Raw genomic sequence first — 22,933 nt, 5'->3', positions numbered from 1 at the left:
CCCCTGCTAGGGCTATCTATTACCAGGCTGAGGTAGTTGTTCTCAATGCACTCCAGGAGTTTCCCGGGTTGCCCACAGCTCGCTGTGCAACTTTTCCAGCAGATGTTGGGGTGGTTGAAGTTCCCCAGCAGGACAAGAGCCTGTGACCACGATGCCTCCTGTAACTGGAGTAAGAAGGCTTCATCAATAGTGTAGCAGACACTAGACACAAGGTTTCCTTAGTTGCGTTAGTCTCTGATTCTTACCCATGATCTTTCTACGTACTCGTGGCTTTTCTTCAGAGACAGCTCTTCACGCTCTATACCTCTATTGATGTAGAGGGCAACCCCTCCACTCTTCCTTCCTTGCCTGTCACTTCTGAACAGCCTGTAGCCATCAATTGCTGCACTCCACTACCTGTGCTGAGCACAGGTAGTTTCCACTAAATGATGTATGGGATCTTTACCATGTCCTATAGAACCCTCACAGCACTGCCTGGCTCTTCTGTACTCTGCAGGTTACTGTAGGCTGCCTCATGCATTTGTGAAGCTTTTCTTAGTAGTGTCCATTCTTGAATGTTGAAGAAAGTTTTGGGACAATGTTAGGCTACCATGAACAGAAATTAATATAGTGTCAAAAATAAGAATTCTCAACTTCTGCATGCTGACACAAGTCTGCTTTTTCTATTGGTTTAAGTTCCTCAGCTGTATAAACCATGGACAATATAGCTCCATAGTCCTCTTACCTTTAACTCAAAAACATTCCATCTTACAAGCATTTTCTAAACTGCAGGATTTTGTACTTTGTGTCCAATATATATTTTAAATGTGCTTTATGAAGCAGCAGAAATACTGGAGATTTATCAAGTATATCTGTATTTCAAAACCTTTTGCATCACTTTGCTGTATTTGCATGTCTAAGGCAGAATGCTTTATCCCAAATCTTGCTTGAAATAAAATGTTTCTAAGTTCTAGGAGATTGATTCTTTTAAATTCTGAAGTAAACCAGTTTGCTCTGGGGGCAGCCTTTGAAAGATGTAAGGAATTTGCATAGTCATTTCAAACTGTATGTAATTCATAGCAGCAGAATTATATGTCCATCTTTAATGTTGCTTTTTTGAAGAAACCCTGGACTGATATTCAAGATGCAATACTTTTTTGCTGTTGAGCAATGAGAATAAGAGTTAGTAATTGAATAGCAGACATAATCCTAAGCAGTGCAGCACTTGTATGATTATAATTAGGTTTTCTTAATGCAGTCATTAGAAACAAATGTATTTTGAAAAGTTAATATAATGCTATTTTTTAAGAATGTTTCTAATCTCAGTTTTATAATTCTTAAATTCATTCTAAACAATTTTCATATGCAGATAAAATTGCGCACGCATAAATTTCATTCTGATGGAAGTTTTTCTAATTATTTCTTAATGAGCAGGGGTTGCTTGCAATCTTTGGTTTGTATTTTACATTACATTTTGTGTGTGTTAGGTAATTGAAAGTTTTAAAAAGTTATGGCACACAATACCTACAACGAAGTTATTGCCAATTGTGGCATCTTAAAATATGCTGAGAAGCTTACACTTTGAACTTTGGTGACTATATCAGTGGGAAATCTATGTTACTGCCTATGGACTAGGAGTATTTTTTCCAAATTAATAGTTGCTATGATAGGAACAAAGACAAGGCTACATTAAATCTTCACATGCACTGATAGAGACAAAATGTGCCAGTGACTGGTAATTTTTTTTTTGTATTTGTAGTGCTCTGTTGCACAGTACTAACAAGAGTTTCAGGGTGAAAAAGTATTGATCTTGCCTTCTTTCAGATTCTATTCAGTTTCAGTATATGGAGGATTCTTACTTATTTCCACATATTATCCTGTGTATTTGAACAGAGCCAAAGGAATTATATTAATATAATAAACGCAATTTTCCTCATTTCTATTCCATTCACTAACTTTTCTCTCCTATGTGTTCTTACAACCAATTTTCTGAACACAGTACCATCAAGAAATGAAAGAAAAAGAAGAAAAAAATAAACTAGGAAGTGAAATATTTCCAGATTTTCAATGCTGTTTTTTCCTGTAAATTAATACAGTCCTAGAGTTGGAGAAACCTTTGGCCTTGTGAAGTTATAGATTATGAAGTAAGGCCATTAGTATTACAAGGATATAATATCATAATATATTAAATTTTAATGTCTGGCATTTGTTTGTATGAAATCTATTCAGATTATTTTAAGCGATTTCCGAATAGTAATTATTATTTATTTATCTGATTTGAAAGTTCAGGTTGTATTTTTCACCTGTGATACCGGCCAATTTAAATAGTAGGAATTAAAATACGCAAAAAGAAATTTTGAAGCCGTCTTAAGTATTTTTTTCCAATGTTTTTAAGACACATGATATTGTGGCTTAGCATAAGGGCTTACTGGAACTAGTTTGCATTCAAACAGAGTTTGGATTTACATGGATTCTTCCATAGATTCCATATTGATGCCTGTTCTAAAAGGACTGGTGTTTATATGAGATTTTTTAAAAAGACTAGTTGGAAAGGGGTTTTGCAAGGTTAATTATGCTCTTCATACAGCAGACTGCTTAAAAATTGGAGGACTTAGTCCTGAACACTTCTTCAGTTTGTAAAAATGTATACTTTAATTCCACTTTGTGCTGAAAAACACAAATCATACTGTGGAAGAGTTTTGAGCCTACAAGGTCTGTTTTCCCCAGTAGCCAAGTTCTGTTCCTGGGAGACATCAGGAGGTGAACAGAGCACTAGTCTGGCCTGGATACGAGTTAGAACAGCCAAGAGGTTGCTTCTACTCACACGCAAAGCTACATCAAACCAATGGAAAATGAGCAAGGCAGATTTCCACTCCAACCTGCCACTTTATTTCTTTGATAAACTTCATATGGTAGGATTGGCAAATAGCTGATGGAGGACCTCATACCTACCTGCTGTTTTGAACCCTCCACTTAGCTGTTTTTTCCAGTTGGGTTCTGCTCCTGAAGTCCTGGCAACAAATTGTTTTGGGATAGTTGTCTGCTTACTACCCCAATTTCAGATCATGTGAATGCAGCTTTTTTAATGAATTGCATTTTCAGTCCATTATTTGAGTATCAAGTGGATGTTTTCCTGCAGGAACCAAAGAAGTATAACTGAATTTCAGGCTGTTTGTTTGGAATCTGAGGGCTTAATGCAGAAATGTAGTCATGCAACTGCCACATGAAGAAAGACATCTCTTCATATTCTATGGTTTTCTTATGATATTGAAGTAGTTAATTGTTTTATCTGATGGTTCCCAGTGTATCTAGTATCCTGCTCAGGCTTTATGAATAAATGCTCTCTTGTATATTGCAATTTTTAGTCATTAGATAATGTTGAATTTTGCTAATTGTCAACCAGAAATTATGGGTATAAAGTATAATCAATTTAGTCAGCAGAGGCACCGGTCTTCTTACTGAAAATAAACTATCTATATTGCATAGTACCACCTACTGTTGATATCAGAGATACCCTTTCTTACCGATGAAAGGCTTGCATTTGGGATTTTGGTGGATCAGAGTCAGGAGAGACAAGACACACATTTTTTCCATTGGGCACTGTGCCATGTTCCTTTGGAGAAGCCAAATGTAAAAAAAGAACTTATGTTTCTGATGGAATAATTCATTATACATCCTCAAGTGGACTGCATGCTCCACTGTCAATAAGCCAATGCATATTTTACAGCCTATGGTATATAAACTGCAACATGAGTAAGAAGTAGCACCTGAAATGGAAGCGTGAATCTGTTATGTTTCTACTCTGTGGCATACTCAGGAGTCTAGCTTTGGAAAGAGTCTTGTTTTCTTCCATGATTCTCTTCACATGAGCTGTATACTTTATTTGTCTTTAATTACATGGAACCAACGCTAGAACAAGGTAGTGCTAGGAAGAGATAAATAATTTCAGTGAATTATGATACTGATGATCCTATCAAAAAAGTGGCAATCCTCTGCACTCTTCTAAAAGGCAGTATAACCAAGTGTAATCACTGAGACAAAAGGAGAAAAGAAAATGGAGTTCACATTGCAAGGGGTCAAGAGTGTCAGAGGAGGGTACCTTGGATTTCTGAAAGCTGGTCAGATACTTGGAATACTTCCCATATTGACTGATTTTCTTATAGAAAGGAGAAAAACAGTATACTGTTTGGCAAGGCACAGTTTTGAACACAGAGAACATATATATATATCGGCAGAGTTATGAGGAGTTTGTTTCTTTGCAAATATGGTCAGAGGCTAAAGGTGATGAGGCAATTGAAGGGAACTGTGGATGTACTGTGACCTCTATATGTAGGCTTCCATTGTAAAATGAGAGGTTATCAGTTAAGTCCAGCAGCTTTAGCTAGGTCTTTGCTCCATTTATTGACTGCCTATTATAAAAGGGAACACTTAAGTCTATGACTTAGACAACTTTTTGTGTATCTTTTCATTTTTGGAGTAGTTTTAAAATAATACTCTTAGTGGTAAAGTATTTGAAAAGCATAAACATAAATAAATGTTTAATTTAGAACCTGTGTTTCTCTTGAACCTTAACAACCTGCACCACTTATGCAATTTCAGTTATTATACTGAGATTGACTTGGAAGTACTTTCCTGAATTCAGGTTGCCCAGTGTTTCCCATTTTAAGGTCCTGTTTTCAGTTACATGTAACTTTGCCAAAGGATAATAATTCCATCTGAAATTTTCCATGTAACTTGCTTTAAAAAGGTTTTAAGAAAATTCCGTCCAGACGTTTCTTAAACTGAGTCTAGGTTGAAAAAAATTATGTTTGACTGTGAACATTTTTAACTTTTTCATTGAGTTTCACTGTCTGCGCTTTGGAGCAACAGCTAGAAATAGAACAAGTGGATAGCCATTGTTCTGGTGCCAGGGCAATGCCTTTTATTTTCACAAGCTCTTCAAAAATCTCAGTTGGCATGTGCTCAGTTCAGAGTTTTAAGAGTTTGGCAGGTCTATCCCCTGTAGTTTCTTGGTTCTTCCAAGTGTTCCCCAGCCTCAGCTTTTACAGGCTGCTATGGGTTGTCTCTGTGAGGGTTGTCTGCTCTTAGAGGTGCTGCTGGCTGTTTGCCTGGAGAGCGAGGAGCCCATCTGCTTTTCCCTATCTGTGTTGTTACAGCAAGAGGAAAACAAGGTGGAAGAGGGACTGGATTGCAGTCTCCCTGCAGCTTTTCTTTTGAGATTCCTTGCACCACAGTGTCATAGCTCAACTATATTTAAAGTGATCACTATCATCATACTTGGCAGATAGGTCAAACTGATGGCCTGGGTACCATGCTAATCGTAACGGTCTGCAATGGTATAAGGCTTCCCCACATGCACAGTCACAGCTGGTTCTAAAGCTGGCAACTGAACAAAGGTTTTTGTTGTTGCTTCCACTCTGTTGTCCCCCAGCAAAATGTGCGCACTGTCTTTTGGATGGTTCCATTTCATTCTTCCTCTGGAGAAGGCACAATAAGGGCCGTGACTCAGGTACCCATCTGTCAAGGGATTTCTCCTCAGAAAGTCATCATTATCAACCTGCAGCTGGGTCACTGATTGTTTTCTTTTTGGCACTTAGTATTTTCTGTCTCTGGGAAACACATGATACTCTGCAGGCTCTGGAATCTTCCACCACTGTGTGCACTGCAGATTTGACACAGGTACACCAGAACACCATTGCTGGTAGATCTATGGCTGCTTATCCTACTGTTCATCTAAAGGAATAGATCTGTCCTGTCCTATCACAACTTCTCTGTATTCTATCCTAAAAAAACCAATATTAAGATAATCCAAAAAGATGGTTTTAGCCAATGCAAAAGCCTTCAGACACTGAATTATGAAGAGCATAGGATGCATTGCAGAAATTATGGAGATTCTGCATGAATAGAGAGTGAATGACATAAAGTATAGCCAGACATAAACTGATAAAGACGATGTTGTACAGGCAAATGCTATTACCTTGAAAAGATGTTTAAGAAGCTATAGCTTTGAATGGAAAATTCTGATATGGTACAGCCTGTGAGCTTGAGATGCTTAAGATTTATATGTTTAAAATATGAGTGATGTACTGAAGTTACTCAGTGGCTATTGAAATAGATGGATCCAGTGAGTCTTTCCATGGTGAAACTTGGCAAATATCAGGACACTTCAGAATGTAATTAGTTTAAATTATGTGTTCTTAATAAGTTTTAGTCAGCAATTTGTTTTCAGATGTGTATCGCTGCTCTTGTTCAAGCAGTCTCTAAATTAAGCTACTAATGGGAAAAGGAGGAGGAATATGATAATTAGTGTAAAATACTACCCACAACAATTTTTATCATAGAAAGATATTTTCCCAAAATTTTGTTAGTTGCACATCTGTTTAGATAGATGTATATTGCATGTGCTGTTAACACTACTGATACCTGACCTTTCACTTACACTATTTTCAGTTGCCATTAAATTTTCTAAGGGACTGTCATCTTTAGCCAGGCTTGAGTTTCTTTCAAAAGAATCTCATTGGGTAAAATTGAAAGCAAATCAGAAACTAGCAGGAGAAATGCCAAATTTTTGACAAGCAATCTGGAACTCAGGAAAGAAGTGTGAGCAAAGAAGGAACTGAGAGCTAAGTCTGAAGTAACCAAATGGTTTTGTTTGATATACTGTTTGAATGAACCAGGGTTTAACAGGTCAGAAAATGAAAAGACCACTAGAGCAGAGGCTTAAGTTACCTTTACAGGGAAAGATCTACAAGCTGATCAGCAAGCACATAATATTCTCTACTTTTCTGGCAGGAAGTTGACAGGATTATTTGCAGCATGTGTGATGATTAGAACCTAGAATTGTGTCAGACATGTCAAAAACACGTGTTTTGTATGTCCATGTGTATGCAGGACTGGATTGTTAAATACTCGGGTCCATTTTTCTATCTTCTTGTTTTCAGGATGCAAGATTATGGTGCAGACTATTTAGACACCTAAGCATAGGATAAGCACAACAACTAGAGGCTGTCTTCATGTCTTATCCCTCTTAAAATTCTGTGCTGCACCAGTCATCTTCACACTGACTCTATGCATATTGGGGAAGAAGAAATTCTCCTATTAACATATCTAATATTGCTGTCCATGCGGCTGTATGTTGCAGTCATTAGGACAGGTAGTAGAGTTGCAGATCTCACGGGACAATTTGGCTGACTTGTAAGTGATGGGAGTGTGTGAATAAACCAGGCAACTATTTCTTAAGTTGTGTTTATAAATTTATCATAAATCACTTAAAGTTGGCATTATGCAGAAATTAGTGATGAAAATGATCTCTTACTTAGGACACAGAGGCTCGTTTTTATAGAAATAATTATCCATAGCAAAGATTTCCAAATAAGATTTTTGGTACTTCCAAATTGAATGGAGATCCTCTTTTAAATTCACCCAGTGATATTGTGGTTTTCCTTGATTCTTTGAAGAAAAGATTGTTGTATTTTTCAGCAATTCTTATCAGACTCTGCTATTTGGCAAGAAATATTTTTTCACATAAGCCACCTTTGTCACATTCAAATTGCCGGTTATGAAGATAATGTAGCTATCATTATTCATGTTGCTGACAATACCATTTTGCTAAAAAAAAAAAAAAGTTTCACCCTATTTGTTTATTTCATTGACTGACACTTTTGCTAATTGTCTCTCTTGTGCCAATTACTTATTCTGAACAGTTATTTTTGGCATAGTATCATTATGCAAAAATATAGAGCCTGAATTCTTTACTGTTTCCAGGATTAGCCCAATTGTCACTAGGGATACTGCTTGTGGAATGAAGAAATCAGATTTGGCCAGAAACTATGATCTACAATTTCTAAGCAGCCTGTTTAAAAACACAGTTGATTCTCAAATGAATATTACTGTAATATAATTTAATATATTTGTCCTATTTCTTTTTTTCTCATTTACCCTGTTTCATAAACATTTTGAGAAGCCTGAAATAAGACAACTGTACTTTAGAGTGTAACTATTGGTTAAGGACCCAACATTCATTAGTTTTTGGCTGCTGTACAAGCACTTTTGTATGTAATTGTTCTCACTTCTGCTTATTCTGGTTTGATTTTGAGTATTGTCTGGTATGTGTAATCCCAAGGCAATTTCAGATGAGACATTGAAAAAAAATTTCTGGAAGGAGATTGCCCATTTTTTGAAATCAGTCCATTATCAAGCAGAGTTAGGACTCTTCTTGTTAATGCATTTGTTCATTTCAAGATGTTTAGCCATTAATTCTTCTGAGATTAATCAAGTGGTAAATCAATTAACATCAGTGACATCTTGTCTGGATCTGGGGCCCAGATGGCTAGCAAACAACTGTTTACTCACTTGGGATCCAATTTTGACATGTTTTACAAATATTTGACCAATTCTGTGATTTTTCCAGATGCTTCAAAATTGGCTGCTAGACTATCTTGTTAAAAAAAAAAACAAAAAAAAAAAACAAAAAAAACCCACAAACCCTCTTCTTTCTCCAAATGAACTGCTATTCTGACATAGTTCCAGTTTTTCTTTTTTCTTTTCTTTTCTCTTTTCTTTTCTCTTTTCTTTTCTTTTCTTTTCTTTTCTTTTCTTTTCTTTTCTTTTCTTTTCTTTTCTTTTCTTTTCTTTTCTTTTCTTTTCTTTTCTTTTCTTTTCTTTTCTTTTCTTTTCTTTTCTTTTCTTTTCTTTTCTTTTCTTTCCTTTCCTTTCCTTTCCTTTCCTTTCCTTTCCTTTTCTTTTCTTTTCTTCTTTCTTCTTTTTCCTTTCCTTTCCTTTCCTTTCCTTTCCTTTCCTTTCCTTTCCTTTCCTTTCCTTTCCTTTCCTTTCCTTTCCTTTCCTTTCCTTTCCTTTCCTTTCCTTTCCTTTCCTTTCCTTTCCTTTCCTTTCCTTTCCTTTCCTTTCCTTTCCTTTCCTTCTTTCCTTCTCTTTTGTCTATTCTTTTTTGTTCTTTTCTGTTCTTTTGTTTTCTTTTTTTTTTTTTGTTAGGGTTTCTTTTAAAAAAAAATGGGCAAACAATTACAGACCTATCTTGTTTCAAATTAGGTGTCTACTGTACAGGGAAAATTTCAACCTGGCAATAACTCAGTTCCTAGTATAGTGAAGGTCCCGTAGTAGGCTACAGAAATTGGTTTGAATATTGTTCTTCTGCTGTTAAACCTCTTAAATATAAATATGCCCAAACTGCCATTCCTTGAGAAGATAACATAAAAATCTTGTGAATCATAGAGTAAAAAATAAAATTTGGAGGCTGCATAAAAGACAGATTGATTTAACCATATATGATGTCATGTCCTGTAAATCAGAACTTTGATCAAAGTTTTCTGCCCCAGACATCTTTACATTATTTTTTATGATTAGGTAAGGATGGTAGATAGAACAGTGAATAGCTCAGTTTTCAAGAGCTGCTGTGATCATTGTTTCTAGAAGTAAGCCATGATTACAAGACCTAATCTCATTTGCTGACTGAGCAACTAAGGCAAATTTATGACAGGTTAGTATCATCAAGTGAAGACTACTATATCTTTAGACACTTTCTCTAAGCATAGTTAGATCCATCATTAGATCCATTATTCCTCTTTAAGTGATCATTTAAGTGTGTCCTATCTTGAATCTCTCCTTTACAAGCTGAGAGTATTTGAGTGCCTTATTTTTTACCAGTAGCATGGACAGCTTGCTTTATAGAAAAACAGATTGTTTAGATTCAGGACTATAAAGAATGCAGCTCTTGGGATTACTGGAGGTCTTCCTGAAGGCCTGAAGCATGTTTTTCTAAGACTTTACACAGTCTTCCAGTGAAATTCATGAGCCAGTATAAAATTATATTGATTTTTTTTCTTAAAGCGTGTTACGTGACTGTCCAAGCACACCCTGTGTTACAAACCCTTAATGCTCCTTACATTTCATGACTTTTTTTCTTTTATTTCAGTCATTTTTACCAGCTCAGCTGGATAAACAATTACTGTCATTCTAGTCCAAATGTCTAGCCTGAGAAATTCCACTTTAAGAAAAGAAAATGTATCTATGGGCATATTAGTGCTTTAATAAATGCTCAGGGATAGAAGGCAGCATCTCTCCTGAAAAATAACATAATAATTTAAACATGGTAATATTCCTATATCTTGTCAACAAAAACAAAGAGAAATTAAATGGCTATGAATTCATACAACTTGGAAGAAATTACAGACAAAGCTGGCTACTATTAATAAGAGATTCACTTAAAAATCATCTTTCTTCTTCAGATTGTTCTGTGACCTCTTCCTGTTTCAACAATAAGCATAGACGGGACTTTTGGTGTTGACTCTAGACGAATACCTGCCACTTTCTGTGGTGTAGAAGAGCACTAGATTACATCAGCATACCCATGGTCCACACACCTACTGGGAAATGTTTTGTAATGGAAAAGATACTCTCAGAATTAAAATCATATTACTGCAAAGGAAACAAGAAAAAATATGTATAGTTAAATTATTTGGCCCCTGTCTTTGCATTATTCCTTACAGTCTTGTTACATAAAAGAAGTCCGACATTTTTAGGGAACTCCTATTTGTTTTCAAGCATATGGATGGTAAGACTATTGGGAAATAAAACATGTAAAAATCAGTTATATGTGAGTGAATGTCCTATGTGTCCCAAAATTTTCTCTCCAGCCTGGAAATACGGACCATGGTTCTGAAATTGTTTTTCATTTTTAGTAATTCCACCAACACAGGTGAACTTCTATTGGTTAATACCCATAAATATATGTATACATGCACATGGAGTGCAAGGAGCAAACTTTTAAATCAACAAGTTGACTGCAGGTATAACATAACTTCTGCCTCTCTCCTGCCTTCTCCTTAAGCTGCAGTTGGCAGAAGCTGAAATTTGCCACCTGAAAGCCTAAACTGATACATCTTGAATGAAAAAGAAAGTGCTCATTTTTAATAGATTTTACTTTTGTTCACTGATTGCTTCCCAATAGTTGATTTCAGCTCACCGGATAAACAAGTACTACTTCCATATTTAAGTGCCATAAAACACTGATTACTAAAGTATTTCAAAAAATAGATTCTTTTGACAAAACAAGTTCTGGAAGGTGCAAAACAATGTGTGTGAGATGCCAATCCACATGACATTGATCAGTGTAGATCAGAGATGAGTGAGTTTTTCTGTGTCTTCCGCTGTCAGGGGGACTTAAAGAAGAATTAAGTATTTCTGCATGCTTGTTGTTATCCTGTGTCTGCTTCTCATTGAAATTTCTAATAACTTGACAATGTGTTGGTTTAAGAGTGTAGCATCATGCCATCTGATGGCAATGTCCCACTCACCCCAGAAAGGGACACACAATCACCCATGGGATGAACTTCACCTCACTCTTATGGCTGTTGCCTTGGTGTGGTACCTGAATGTGGAAGCAGAGCCCAAGTATCATGCCTTAAAAATAAGTGCCGAGAATAAGTCACTTGATTGTCATCCCAAGTGACTTTTAGGTCTGAGAGACACAAGAGTGTGTCTTAAGGAACTGGAGCAAGATTTGCCAGGTTTTCAGTGACTGCCTAGTCCAAGACAATGTAGACAGCCAACGCTGGATCTGATAAACTTCATTCTGGTCTATCTTAACATTACAACTGAGCAGAGTTGTGCCAGTGAGTGGAATAGGGGCAGATAATGATACTCTGAGGATGATACTGAGTGACGGGTGTTATGCACTGCAGTACTCTTTTCCTCTTCGTTTTTTAGTGGCCCAGTTTATCACTCCCGCTACTAAACCACATTTTCAAATTGAGTACTATTTGTCTTCTTATGTATGATAGAAAACCTGAGAAATTGGAAGGAGAAAGAAAAAATACCCCAATTATGGACATGCACCTTTATATCATCTTCTCAGAAAAGAAATTCTCCTTGGGGTGAATCTAAGAGAAACAAGAAAACTATACTACCTAAAAATTTACTTGTGTCCTACAAGATCAGTAGGTATTAATGTCATAGGGAGGATGCAAATGGCCTCTTGTTTTCACATGTGCAGAGGTCATATTATTAGAAATCCCTTGAAGAGGTACACATCTTCCCAATCAGGCACTTGGTCTGTAATGATTCAGATTCAGAGATGGCTGCTAGGTCTTCTGGAAGAATACATGCAGATCCTCAGTGAATTACAACACTGGGGGTAATAGACAAATGAATAACAACAGAGGCAACAGAGGAGCTGTAAGTCTAAAGCAATTGCCAGATTGAGCACCCAGTTAGTAAGATTTGTTAGAGCTTTTTAACAAGCAAGTAGTTTGCTATTTTTTCCCTTGCACTGGTCAAGGTAAATAACAAGCAGTGGTTGGTGGTCATAAAAAATACCTCTGCATGAAATGTACTCCTTCATCTTCCCTTAAGTTTTATATAATAGAATATTATCATATATTGTTATAGTCTGCTTAATTCAAACTTCCCAGCTGGATAAATAATTTCTTGTAGTAATTCTATAAAATTAGGACACATTATTTTGAATGGAGCAAAGGAAAGCAGAGAAGAGAAATGAGGGTTGGGTTGGTTTGGATATTTTTTAGCTTACATGACTTTGTGTCCCTGCATTCTGGTAAAACATGTCTGATCTGTGACTTTTGTCTTTCCCCTTTTTCATAGTCCATTTCTGACCTGGAGAGACATACAGCATATTATTGTCAGGACTTCACGTGCAGGACATCTGAATGCTAACGACTGGAAAACGAATGCAGCTGGTTATAAGGGTGAGAGCTTCCTTTCTTATTTGCCACCAGAGGCAGCACTTTATTTGATAGTTTTTGAAGAAGGAATAATCTTAAGTAGTTTGTTTGACCCTACGTGTGCATAGTATTGAGACCTTTCAGGCTCAAACTGAAAGGGCCTGTCTTCCTTTTATGAGGAAAGCCTCTCAGAATGACTAAACCCAAAAATATTAATAGCAGCTACAAAATGCATTGGCCAGATCTTCTTAATCCCTATCAGTCCTATTTCATGTGCTGCTGGCAGAAAACTAAGTTAATTGGTGGGTTTTAGTTTTTTCTTGTATAGCTAGCATTTTAATAAAATAGTCTAGAGTTGAAGATGAAGCAGTTTCTGGATTCAGACAACGTTTTCATTCAGAATTGGTGACAATTTTAATTAAAAATCACAAAACAATATTTTCTAATTTCTGTTTAGTATGATTCACCCTACCTTATTTATATTTAAGAATGCTGTCAGATTTAGAATAAAATCAAATCTTGAGCTATAAGGACTTTTAATGAGACAGAAATCATACTATCCATGTCATGTAGGTTTCTAAAATTTTTACAGTTTGTAATTTTGTATTGAAGCTACTTTTTTTTTTTTTCCCCTATTTTGTAATGCAAGCAGAGGTAAACATTTCTGCTATCAAATAAGATGTATATTTTCGGGATGGGTTAAAACTGGACCTTGAATCCATACAACACTGTATTTCAACACAGATTGGCTTCTGATTCCCATTCACTAAAATCTTACTGCTTTCAGTTTGGATTGCATCTGGAAAAAGCAAAACAAAACAAAACAAAACAAAACAAACAAACCAAAAAAAAACCACACCACAGAATAGCATATTTCTGGTTCTTTTTTCATGAGAATTCCACTCAAGTCTACAGTACTTCTTTTAAGATGAGATTTGAATTGTTTTGTGCTACAATCTCCTGAGAGAAGAATGTAATATACAAGAACATCAAATCCTTACCCTGGTTTCACTTTAAAACTGAAGCCTAGCTTTAATCTATTTCAGATCAAGGCACTGCTACCATAGCAATTCTTTAATATACCATTCTGACCTATGACATTTCTGCTGCAATGGAATAGAAACTAAATCAAAAAAACTTTCATTTTTTGATTCAAACCAGGTTCTAACTACAGGGGATAGATTTAGAAAAGTGTATTTGACTTGAACTCCCTCATCACGTGAAGGTTTACAAGTGCATGCCCACACACAAAAACACATACATAGTGAGAAATAGATACTTCCTTAATAGCAATAACATTACAGTATTTGTTACTGTGAAACATTTCCTAGGATTCAAAAAGTTTTGGCAGGAGACTGTGACTGTATTATTGTTTTGTTGGAGCTATCTGAAATTCAAACAATGCTTTTCAAGTAGCATAGAGGATTTTTTTCCATAACTCACTTCCAAAATTCTATATTTTTATGTTTTCCCACTTGTTGTCCAAGAGAGGCAAACACCCTGTGAGGCATTTCACAGCAGCTGTCACTCATTATTAGAGGAGAGGTCGTGCTAACACACCAGCAGTAGCAGCATTGGCAGCAGGACTTGCACTGTTGCACCAGTGGAGCCTGCTTATTATGAGTCCTTGGAACCAGACATTTTTCTATGCATTGTAGCAGATAAATAGTGAGTAAAAAGGCTGAAAAAATGTATCTCCTCCACTTGTGCAAAATCTTAAGCCCAACTGGGAGACTGAGATTCAGGAAATGCAACTTGAGCTGGCAGAGCGCTGCTGTAGACTCCATGGTGGCATTGAAAAAGAGGAAGACAAACTGTGTGCCTCGACCTCTGTGGAGCTCAGGAATCAACCTTAACCCAAATAAAAGCACTAGTTTTAACTAAATCATTTTGGCAACTTAGGCTGAGCAAATGGTTCCAATAAAAATGCAGCTCTCTTTAAACCTCTGTTGGTTTTGGAAGAAGGAGAAGCAAAAGATTTAGATTAAATCACAACATCCAAACCTGAATTCAAAAGGGGGTTTGCACACCACTGCTGGCAAGACTGAAAAAGTTTTTTTACTATTGCACGTGGCAATATTTAGTGTAGTATTACATTATTATCCTTCACTGTTGCCAAGAGTAACAATTAAAGTATGGTTTTTCATAGATGAATTACTCTGATCAGACTGAGTTCCTTCAGGAATTGTATTATAATTCTGCTGATGGCCAGATCCATATTTCTTCCACAGCATGTTCTTAACAGAGGAAAGGGTGGAAGACCTTTTTTAAGTTAACTAAAGCAATGACAGTGACAAGAAACAATCTGCCTTTATTCAATGCATACTGGGGAAGAAAGAAATAAACAAAGAGAAAGAGAGAGACAAGCTTACTCCTTTAGAAATGAGAACTGAAAGGGTGAAAACAACAAAAACTTGGAAGAACCTCTCACTCAACAAAGGGTCAGCAAGAGTTGGTGGTTGAAAGTGGGTCAGCATGCCTTTTCAGCGGGCTGTTTTGCTGGGCTGCATGGCAACCCTGTCCCTCGCTATAGTGTCTGGCAGTGTTTTGCCATTGCAGAACACACAGAAAGAGCTCACAGATGTCATTACTGGTTGCAAGATCTCCTTTTTTTTTTTCCTGTCTTACATTCATAAAAAGAAAGATTAATTCATTAAAATCATTTGAACCAGCTAGTGATTTGCTAAAGCAGTGCCCATTATTTGTTTAATTTTCTGGCAAGTAGGCAGCATTTGTTAAATGCGTGTCAATATAATTAAGTCAGGAATGGGCAAGAATTTTTTTGTGATAATTTTTTATTATTGTTTTGTTGTCAGCCAGCATGTATCTTTCCTTAGGAATTTATTACCTGATAGTCTCAAAAATAAAGACTTGAGTACTCATTTTGGGATATTCTCCAGCTGATTAGTTCTACATATAATTTGTTACTACATGAAAATACATGTTATGCTCAATTTTGCTTCAAAATCAAAAGGATTGTACATAATTAAAACAGTTAATTAGCTGATTGTAATGAAAAATACTACAGAACATCAGTTTTTGTGAAGATATCAAAACTGTAGATTTGTTTTTGCTATGGCAGATTGGTATGCAAAGGCTCCTTGTTCTGTCAGTTTTTTGGTCAACAACAGAGCATACAACTGCATTCATAAAAAGGGATTGCTGCATTAACGCTGACTTGTCTGTACATTGAAAGATACAGAAGGAAACTGCAGTTTTAAGAACAATGATAAAATCAGCTGAACAATTCTTTACCTGTAAGTGAAGCTCCAAATACTGTAAAATAGTGTCTCTGGAGAAACAGACCATTTGCAGTGAAGTAATACTATTAATTTGCAGGAAGATTTTTAGAGAACATTGTTCACCATTTCTGGCTCTAAAGTACAGATGATAGCAGATCAGTACAGTGAAATAAAATGTTACTGAAAGATTAAAGGAAATCAAAATTCTAGCCACCTTTTTTCATGTTAACACCATTCCTAGGCCCAGCAGAGATATTCTTCCTATGGAAACTGAAAGGCATCTCATTTGTCAAGGAGTAACAGACTACCAGAGTTATGTCACATCCCTTTAGGTTAGACAAAGTATCTGCTGCTTCCTCTGGAGAGTGACCACTGGAGAGAATTGCTCACTTAATATTTTACAGCCTTTTAATATAATTGCTTAATTACAATATTTAATAAAATTGGTGATTATTTTTTGTTTGAGCAGAGCATTACCACTCTGGGAGTAAGACAGAGACAAGCCTATTTACGCTCCTAGATAGGAGAACTAGACTGGCCAGATTTAAATTAGTGTAAGGCAGAAATTCAGAGACCAGCAAGAAAATCTTCACAATAGTGTATACATTTCAGAGAAGACAAAATATTCATAAACACCCTGCTGCGTATTTTCAGTAACTTTAAAAGTATGTTTTTAATTCATTGTTAGAAGCTGGCGTAAGACATAAGAAAAATAGCAAGCACTTGTGAATGGGTATGTCAACCAATCAAAGCTGTTCCTCTATCAAAAGACCTTCCAGTCTTACAGGTGCTAGCTGATATTTTCACACACCGTTAGCAGCCAGTATCAGCTCTTTACCCACTCCTGACACCCAAACACATGGTGCGTGGAAAAAGTGAAACACGGCCTTTGAGTTTGGCTGCTGTAACATCCCAGTTTTGAGTAACTGGCAATCTGATGCCAAACACATGGAGTTGCATTGGTCTTTGTAGGAGTGAGGAAGACTATATCCTATGCAAGCTAGAATAATGCTTTTCGTGCTTGAAAGATTAACTGATACTTTCAGGAAGACAATTTAGAATGCTGTTGGTAAGTTTCTTGTTGACAAACATGGGCAAATGCAGGTTATCTCACTTGTGACTTGTCTCTCACTTTCCCAGGGCTGTGTTGGCTTGAGTGTTTCCTCAACAGGAGTACCCCTAAGCACCGTGTCCTCTGGCCACCTGCTTTTCTCAGCAGGCCAATGGCTTCATTGCCAAGCCATGACACTTAGCTATTTCTGCAGCTCTATACAACCCAGGGAAACCCTTAAGCCAGATTTTCTATCCAAATGCATTAGTCCTTGAGAAAGGTTTCATCTCAGTAATTTTGCTCTCTACACCACTAGTGCAATGAAAACATCATCAGAAGAATCTGACATCTGGAGTAATATTTACCAGACATTAAGATACACAATTTTAATGTTGTGGAAAGTACATTTGTGAAGAAATAAGCATATAACATACCGTTTCCAAATGTGAAACACACAAACCAGAACCTTAATAAGTAAGGTTTTTCATGTAGTCAGTGATGAAGTTGCAATAAGAAGTCCAAGGGCAATCAAAAGAGACTTCAGGGCCAAATTAGACAAATGGCTAAGGGATCAGGAGCACAAGCAGTGTTCTCTATCCTTTCAGTTGCAGAGAATGATGAGGGAGGAAACAGGAAGATCCAGCAGTTAAGTCGCTCTGGGGCTGGTGTCACTGGCAAAATTTTGAGTTTTTTGACCATCAGTTTGTCACAGGACATCAGGCCTGCTGGTGACAGATGCTTTACACCTGTCTCAAAAAAGGAAAAAGATCTTTGAGCAGCACTTAGCAGGGCTTATTGAAAGAGCTTTAAACTCAATTTGAAGGGGGAAAGAGACAAAACCAGGCTCATTAGAGATAAGCTTGGGGGCAGCATGCCAATGTTTGATGGACAATGTGGTTTTTGATGTCCTCTGGTCTGATTCACAACATGCTGAGTACACTAGGGCACATTTGGAATGTCCCTGTACTAATGCACACAGCACCCTGGCCATCTCAGTAGAGGCAGTGGATGGAGATCCATGCAATAACAAAGACACTAGGGTTGTTAATGTATTAGAAACCACAGAAGAACCTGATAACAGTCACATAGGAATTAGGGCTTCTCCCTACAAAAAGGTGGAGGGATCAAGAGCCCAGCTTAAGTGCATCTGTACCAACACACACAGCATGGGCAACAAACAGGAGGAGCTGGAAGCCACTGTGCAGCAAGAAAACAATGATATAGTTGTCATCATGGAAACATGGTGGAATGACTCATACAACTGGACTACTGCAATGGATAGCTATAAACTCTTCAGAAGGGATAGGAAAGGAAGGAGAAGAGGTGGTGGAGCCATGTATGTGAGGCAGTGTTTTGATTGCCTAGAGCTTGATGATGGTGATGAAAGGGTCAAGTGTTCATGGATAAGAATCAAGGGGAGGGCTAACAAGGCAGACATCCTGGTGGGAGTCTGTTGAGGACTACTCAACTAGGATGAAGAGGCAGATGAAATATGCTGTAAGCAGCTGGGAGAAATCTCATGATCACTAGCACTTGTTCTCATGGGGGACTTCAACTTACCAGATGTCTGCTGGAAATACAACACAGCAGAGAGGAAAAAGTCTAGAAGGCTTCTGGAGTGTGTGGAAGACAATTTCCTGACACAGCTGGTCAGTAAGCCTACTAGGGAAGGTGCCCCACTGGACCTGTTGCTCGCAAAAAGGACTTGTGGGCAATGTGAGGGTTGGAAGCTGTCTTGGGCACAGAGATCATGAAATGATTGAGGCTTCTCTTCTCAGAGAAGTAAGGACGGTGGTCAGCAGAACTGCTACCTTGGGTTTCTGAAGGGCAGAGTTTGACCTGGTCAGGAGGCTGGTTGGCCGAGTCCCTTGGGAGGAAGCTCTGAAGGGCAAAGGAGTCCAGGAAGGCTGGACATTATTCAAGAAGGAAATATTAAAGACGCAGGAGCAGGCTGTCCCTGTGTGCTGAAAGACAAGTTGGCAGGGAAGAAGACCGGCCTGGCTGAATAGAGAACTTTGGCTGGAAGACAGGGGGGAAAAAACAAAAAAGAAAAAGAGTTTATGACCTTTGGAAGAAGAGACAGGCACTCAGGAGGACTACAAGGGTGTTGTGAGGTTATGCAGGGAGAAAATTAGAAGGCCCAAAGCCCAACTAGAAGTTAATTTGGATATTGCAGTAAAAGGCCTTAAAAAACATTTCTGTAAATACATTAACAACAAAAGAAGGGCTAAGGAAAATCTCATTCCTTTGTTGGATGTGAGGGGAATCATAGTAATAAAGGATGAGGAAAAGGGCTGAGATACTAAATACTTTCTTTGCCTCAGCCTTTAACAGTAACAGCCTTTAACAGTAAGACCAGTTGTGCTCCAGGTACCTAGCCCCCTGGGCCAGAAGACAAGGATTAGGGAGCAAAGAAGCCCCGATAATCCAAGGGGAAAAAGTTAGTGACCTGCTGCACCACATGGACACACTCAAATATATGGGGCCAGATGGGATACATCCAAGGATACTGAGAGACCTGACAGAGGTGCTCACCAAGACATTTTCAATTATTTATCAGGAGTCCTGGCTAACCTGGGGGAATACCAGTTGACTGGAAGTTAGCAAGTGTGATGCCAATCTACAAGATGGGCCAGAAGGAGGATCTGGGAAACTATGGGCCTATCAGTCGGATCTCAGTCCTGAGGAGGGTTATGGAGCAGAACATCTCGAGTGCCATCATGCAGCACATACAGGAAAACCAACCAATCAATCACGTCCAGTCACCATGGGTTTATGAAAGGCAGGTCCTGCTTGACCAGTCTGATCTCCTTCTGTAACTAGGTGACCCACTTAGTGGATGAGGGAAAGGCTGTGAATTTTGTCTACCTAGACTTTACTGAAGTCTTTGACAGTGTTTCCCACAGCATTCTCCTGCAGAAGCTGGCAGCTCATGGCTTGGATGGGTGTACTCTGTGATGGGTAAAAACCTGACTGGGCAGTTGTGCCCAAAGAGTTGTGACGAATGGAGTCAAATCTGGTTGGTGGTGTTCCCCAGGGCTCAGTATTGGGGCCAGTTCTGTTTAGTCTCTTTCTGAGTGATCTGGTTGAGGAGATCAAGTGCACCCTCAGTAAGTTTGCGCATGACACCAAACTGGGTGGGACTAGTGATCTGCTGGAGGGTAGGAAGGCCTTACAGAGGGATCTGAACCTGCTGGATCCATGGACTGAGGCCAATTGTCTGAAGTTCAACAAGGCCAAGTGCTGGGTCATGTCCTGGGGTCACAACAACCCCAGACAATGCTTGGGGAAGAGTGGCTGGAAAGCCACCTGGCAGAAAAGGACCTGGGGGTATTGGTCAACAGGTGGCTGAACATGAGCCAGCAGTGTGTCCAGGTGGCCAAATAGACCAACAGCATCCTGGCTTGTATCAGGAATAGTGTGACCAGCAGGATCAGGGCAGTGATCATCCCCCTGTACTCAGCTCTGGTGAGGCCCCACCTCGAATCCTGTGTTCAGTTTTGGGCCACTCACTACACGAAAGACATTGAGGTGCTGGAGCTTGTCCAAAGAAGGGCAGAGAAGATCTGAAGGGTCTGGAGCATAAGTCTTACAAGGAGCGACTGAGGGAACTGGGACTGTTTAATCTGCAGAAAAAAAGGTGGCTGTGGGGAGACCTTATTGCTCTCAACAACTACCTGAGAGGAGGTTGTAGCATGGAGGGTGTTGGTCTCTACTCCCAAGCAATAAGTGATAGGACAAGAGGAAATGGCCTCAAATTGTACTAGGGGAGCTTGAGATTGGATATTAGGAAAAAATTCTTCATGGAGAGGGTTGTCAAACAGAGGAACAGGCTGCCCAGGGAAGTGGTGGAATCACCATCCCTGGAGGTATTTAAAAGACATGTAGATGTGACACTTAGGGACATGGTTTAGAGGTGGACTTGGCAATGATAGGTTTACGCTTGGACTTGATGATCTTAAGCATCTTTTCCAACTTACATGATTCTGTGATTTTAAGTAGACAGCTCACAGGAAGAGTTCTGGTGAGGCAAATGTATTTTGGAAAAAATAATCTAGCGATGCATACATGACCAAGTCTTCAACAGATTTGTGGGTGTGAAGTCTGAGAGAGATGCTGGTACTCACTCACATAGGCAGGCATTAGTTTTATACTAGCTGAACTGGTTAGATGAATCTGAACACTTTTTGCCTTCTGCTTGGAAGTGGTTTGAAGTCAGAACAATGTTTAGTTTAGCACCAGGAAAGAAGAAAACCAGTTACAATTAATAGCTAGTCTAACAGTAGGTGAAAGTGTCTGTCCCAGCACTGACAGAGCATGTATGATAGGAAAAGTACCGTGCCCTCAGGAATCCCAAACCACATTTAAATATCAGAGGAATCACAGGGTCAATACCATAATCTTTATCATTGCATCATACAGAAGGCATTAGTGTAGATAGGGAAAATATTACAAGAATTAAGATAGTTGATGAAACATGGTGTTAAAACATGCATTTTTTAGCAGAAAGTTTAAAGTCATTGTCTTTTGATGTATGGTACTGCAACCTTTCTAGATGGCTCGATTCCTTCCTACATGCAAGAATTCAGCTCACAATCACAAATAAAGGTTTTTTTAAATGTAATATTAAAATTGCATTAGGAATTTGTCAATGTTAAACCCAAACAAATTGTCAGGTATCTGAACTCTTCTAGCCTTGAGCAAGACCTAAAATCTCTTCGGGATTTGAGGACCATAGCTGGAAAACATACTGAATTCTGCAGCCTAGATCATGGTTATTGGATGTTTTTTTCTCCTAGCACAGACTGAGATCCACACAATGTTGCTTACAGTTGAAAGACATGTAAGATCAGGAATATATCTGTATAATTCCAGAGATGGAGACGTCTGAAGGAGGAGAGGGAATTTCTCAGAGAAGCCAGGGAGAAGCCATTATTTCTCCCAGCCTCAAACTCTTCATTATCAAAGCTTCTCATTACTTGTTGGCTCTGTAGCACTCTGTTCCCTGCTGCCTCTGAAAAGCAAGGAACAGAGCTGTGAATGTGAAGCAAAGCCTAAGCAGAAACTTCAAACTTGTGCTGGAATACACAAAGAGAATTAGATTGACATTTTGTGTTACAGCTGGTTGTTTTGCTGGGGTCATATATTGTGAGTCAAATTTACATGTTTTTAAAAATGTAAATTAAATAGCTGTAAAGCAGGAGTAACAGCAGGCAAAAGGCAAAATAAGGATTTAAATTTCTATTATAATAGCACTCAGAATTGTCACCAAACCATGATGAGAATAGCAGACAAAGAATTTAAAAAGAATAGTGCCTCTGCTCAACAACTGACAGATTCGTTGTCTGTCTGTCCTGGATAGAAAGCTATGTGCAATTACTATGCTCTGCAGCTCCTACTATTCCAAACATTGACAAGTGGACTGACAGCACTAGCAGGAGGCACACTATGGGAACGATAACCTTTGGCATTACTTTCTTTTAACAAGCCTAACTCAGACCTTTTGTAAACTTCTGCAAAGGACTGGGGGTCAGAGAGGAAGGGGAGGGATATATGTCTTCCCCTATGGACTCATAACCTAAGAGTCCACTTCATGTGAAATGTAGATTTCCATTTTACAGCATTAAGAAAGAAGAACCAGGATCAACGAATTTTAAAAGTGAGTGATAAATTATAGAATTTTCCACAGCTATAATTATAGACAATGAAGACTGCATTTTAAAATAAAAGTCCTTAAAAGTGGTATGCAATTGCATGACCTCTTTATACACTAATTATCAAAACAGTACACTTGTGAGAATGTTCTAGGCAAATATCTAGCCATACTTTTATATGCCCATGGCAATGGTGAGCATCTTGTGCATGGGGTAGCTCTGTCTTTTTTATAAAACAGCAAGCACCTATGTTTGAGAACATCAAAGCTCTTCATTGCTCTTGCGATGCTGTAGTGTGTGTCAGTAATT

The 22,933-nt window shown here is 38.2% G+C and overlaps 1 protein-coding gene across 1 annotated transcript in view; it reads left to right on the top strand.

Annotated features, from left to right (window-relative positions):
* The window catches only part of PCSK5 (proprotein convertase subtilisin/kexin type 5), a 193,029-nt gene that overhangs the window by 132,493 nt on the left and 37,603 nt on the right, over nt 1–22,933 (top strand). The window contains exon 10 of the mRNA XM_082075872.1: nt 12,598–12,701. Coding sequence (XP_081931998.1) covers nt 12,598–12,701 — 104 coding nt within the window. The remainder of the gene's footprint in view (nt 1–12,597; nt 12,702–22,933) is intronic.

This window comes from Streptopelia decaocto (assembly GCF_964273445.1).
Source record: "Streptopelia decaocto genome assembly, chromosome: Z".
Taxonomy (NCBI): Eukaryota; Metazoa; Chordata; class Aves; order Columbiformes; family Columbidae; genus Streptopelia; species Streptopelia decaocto.
Note: the sequence above shows the minus strand (reverse complement) of the source record. Positions and strands in the feature narration are given on the sequence as shown.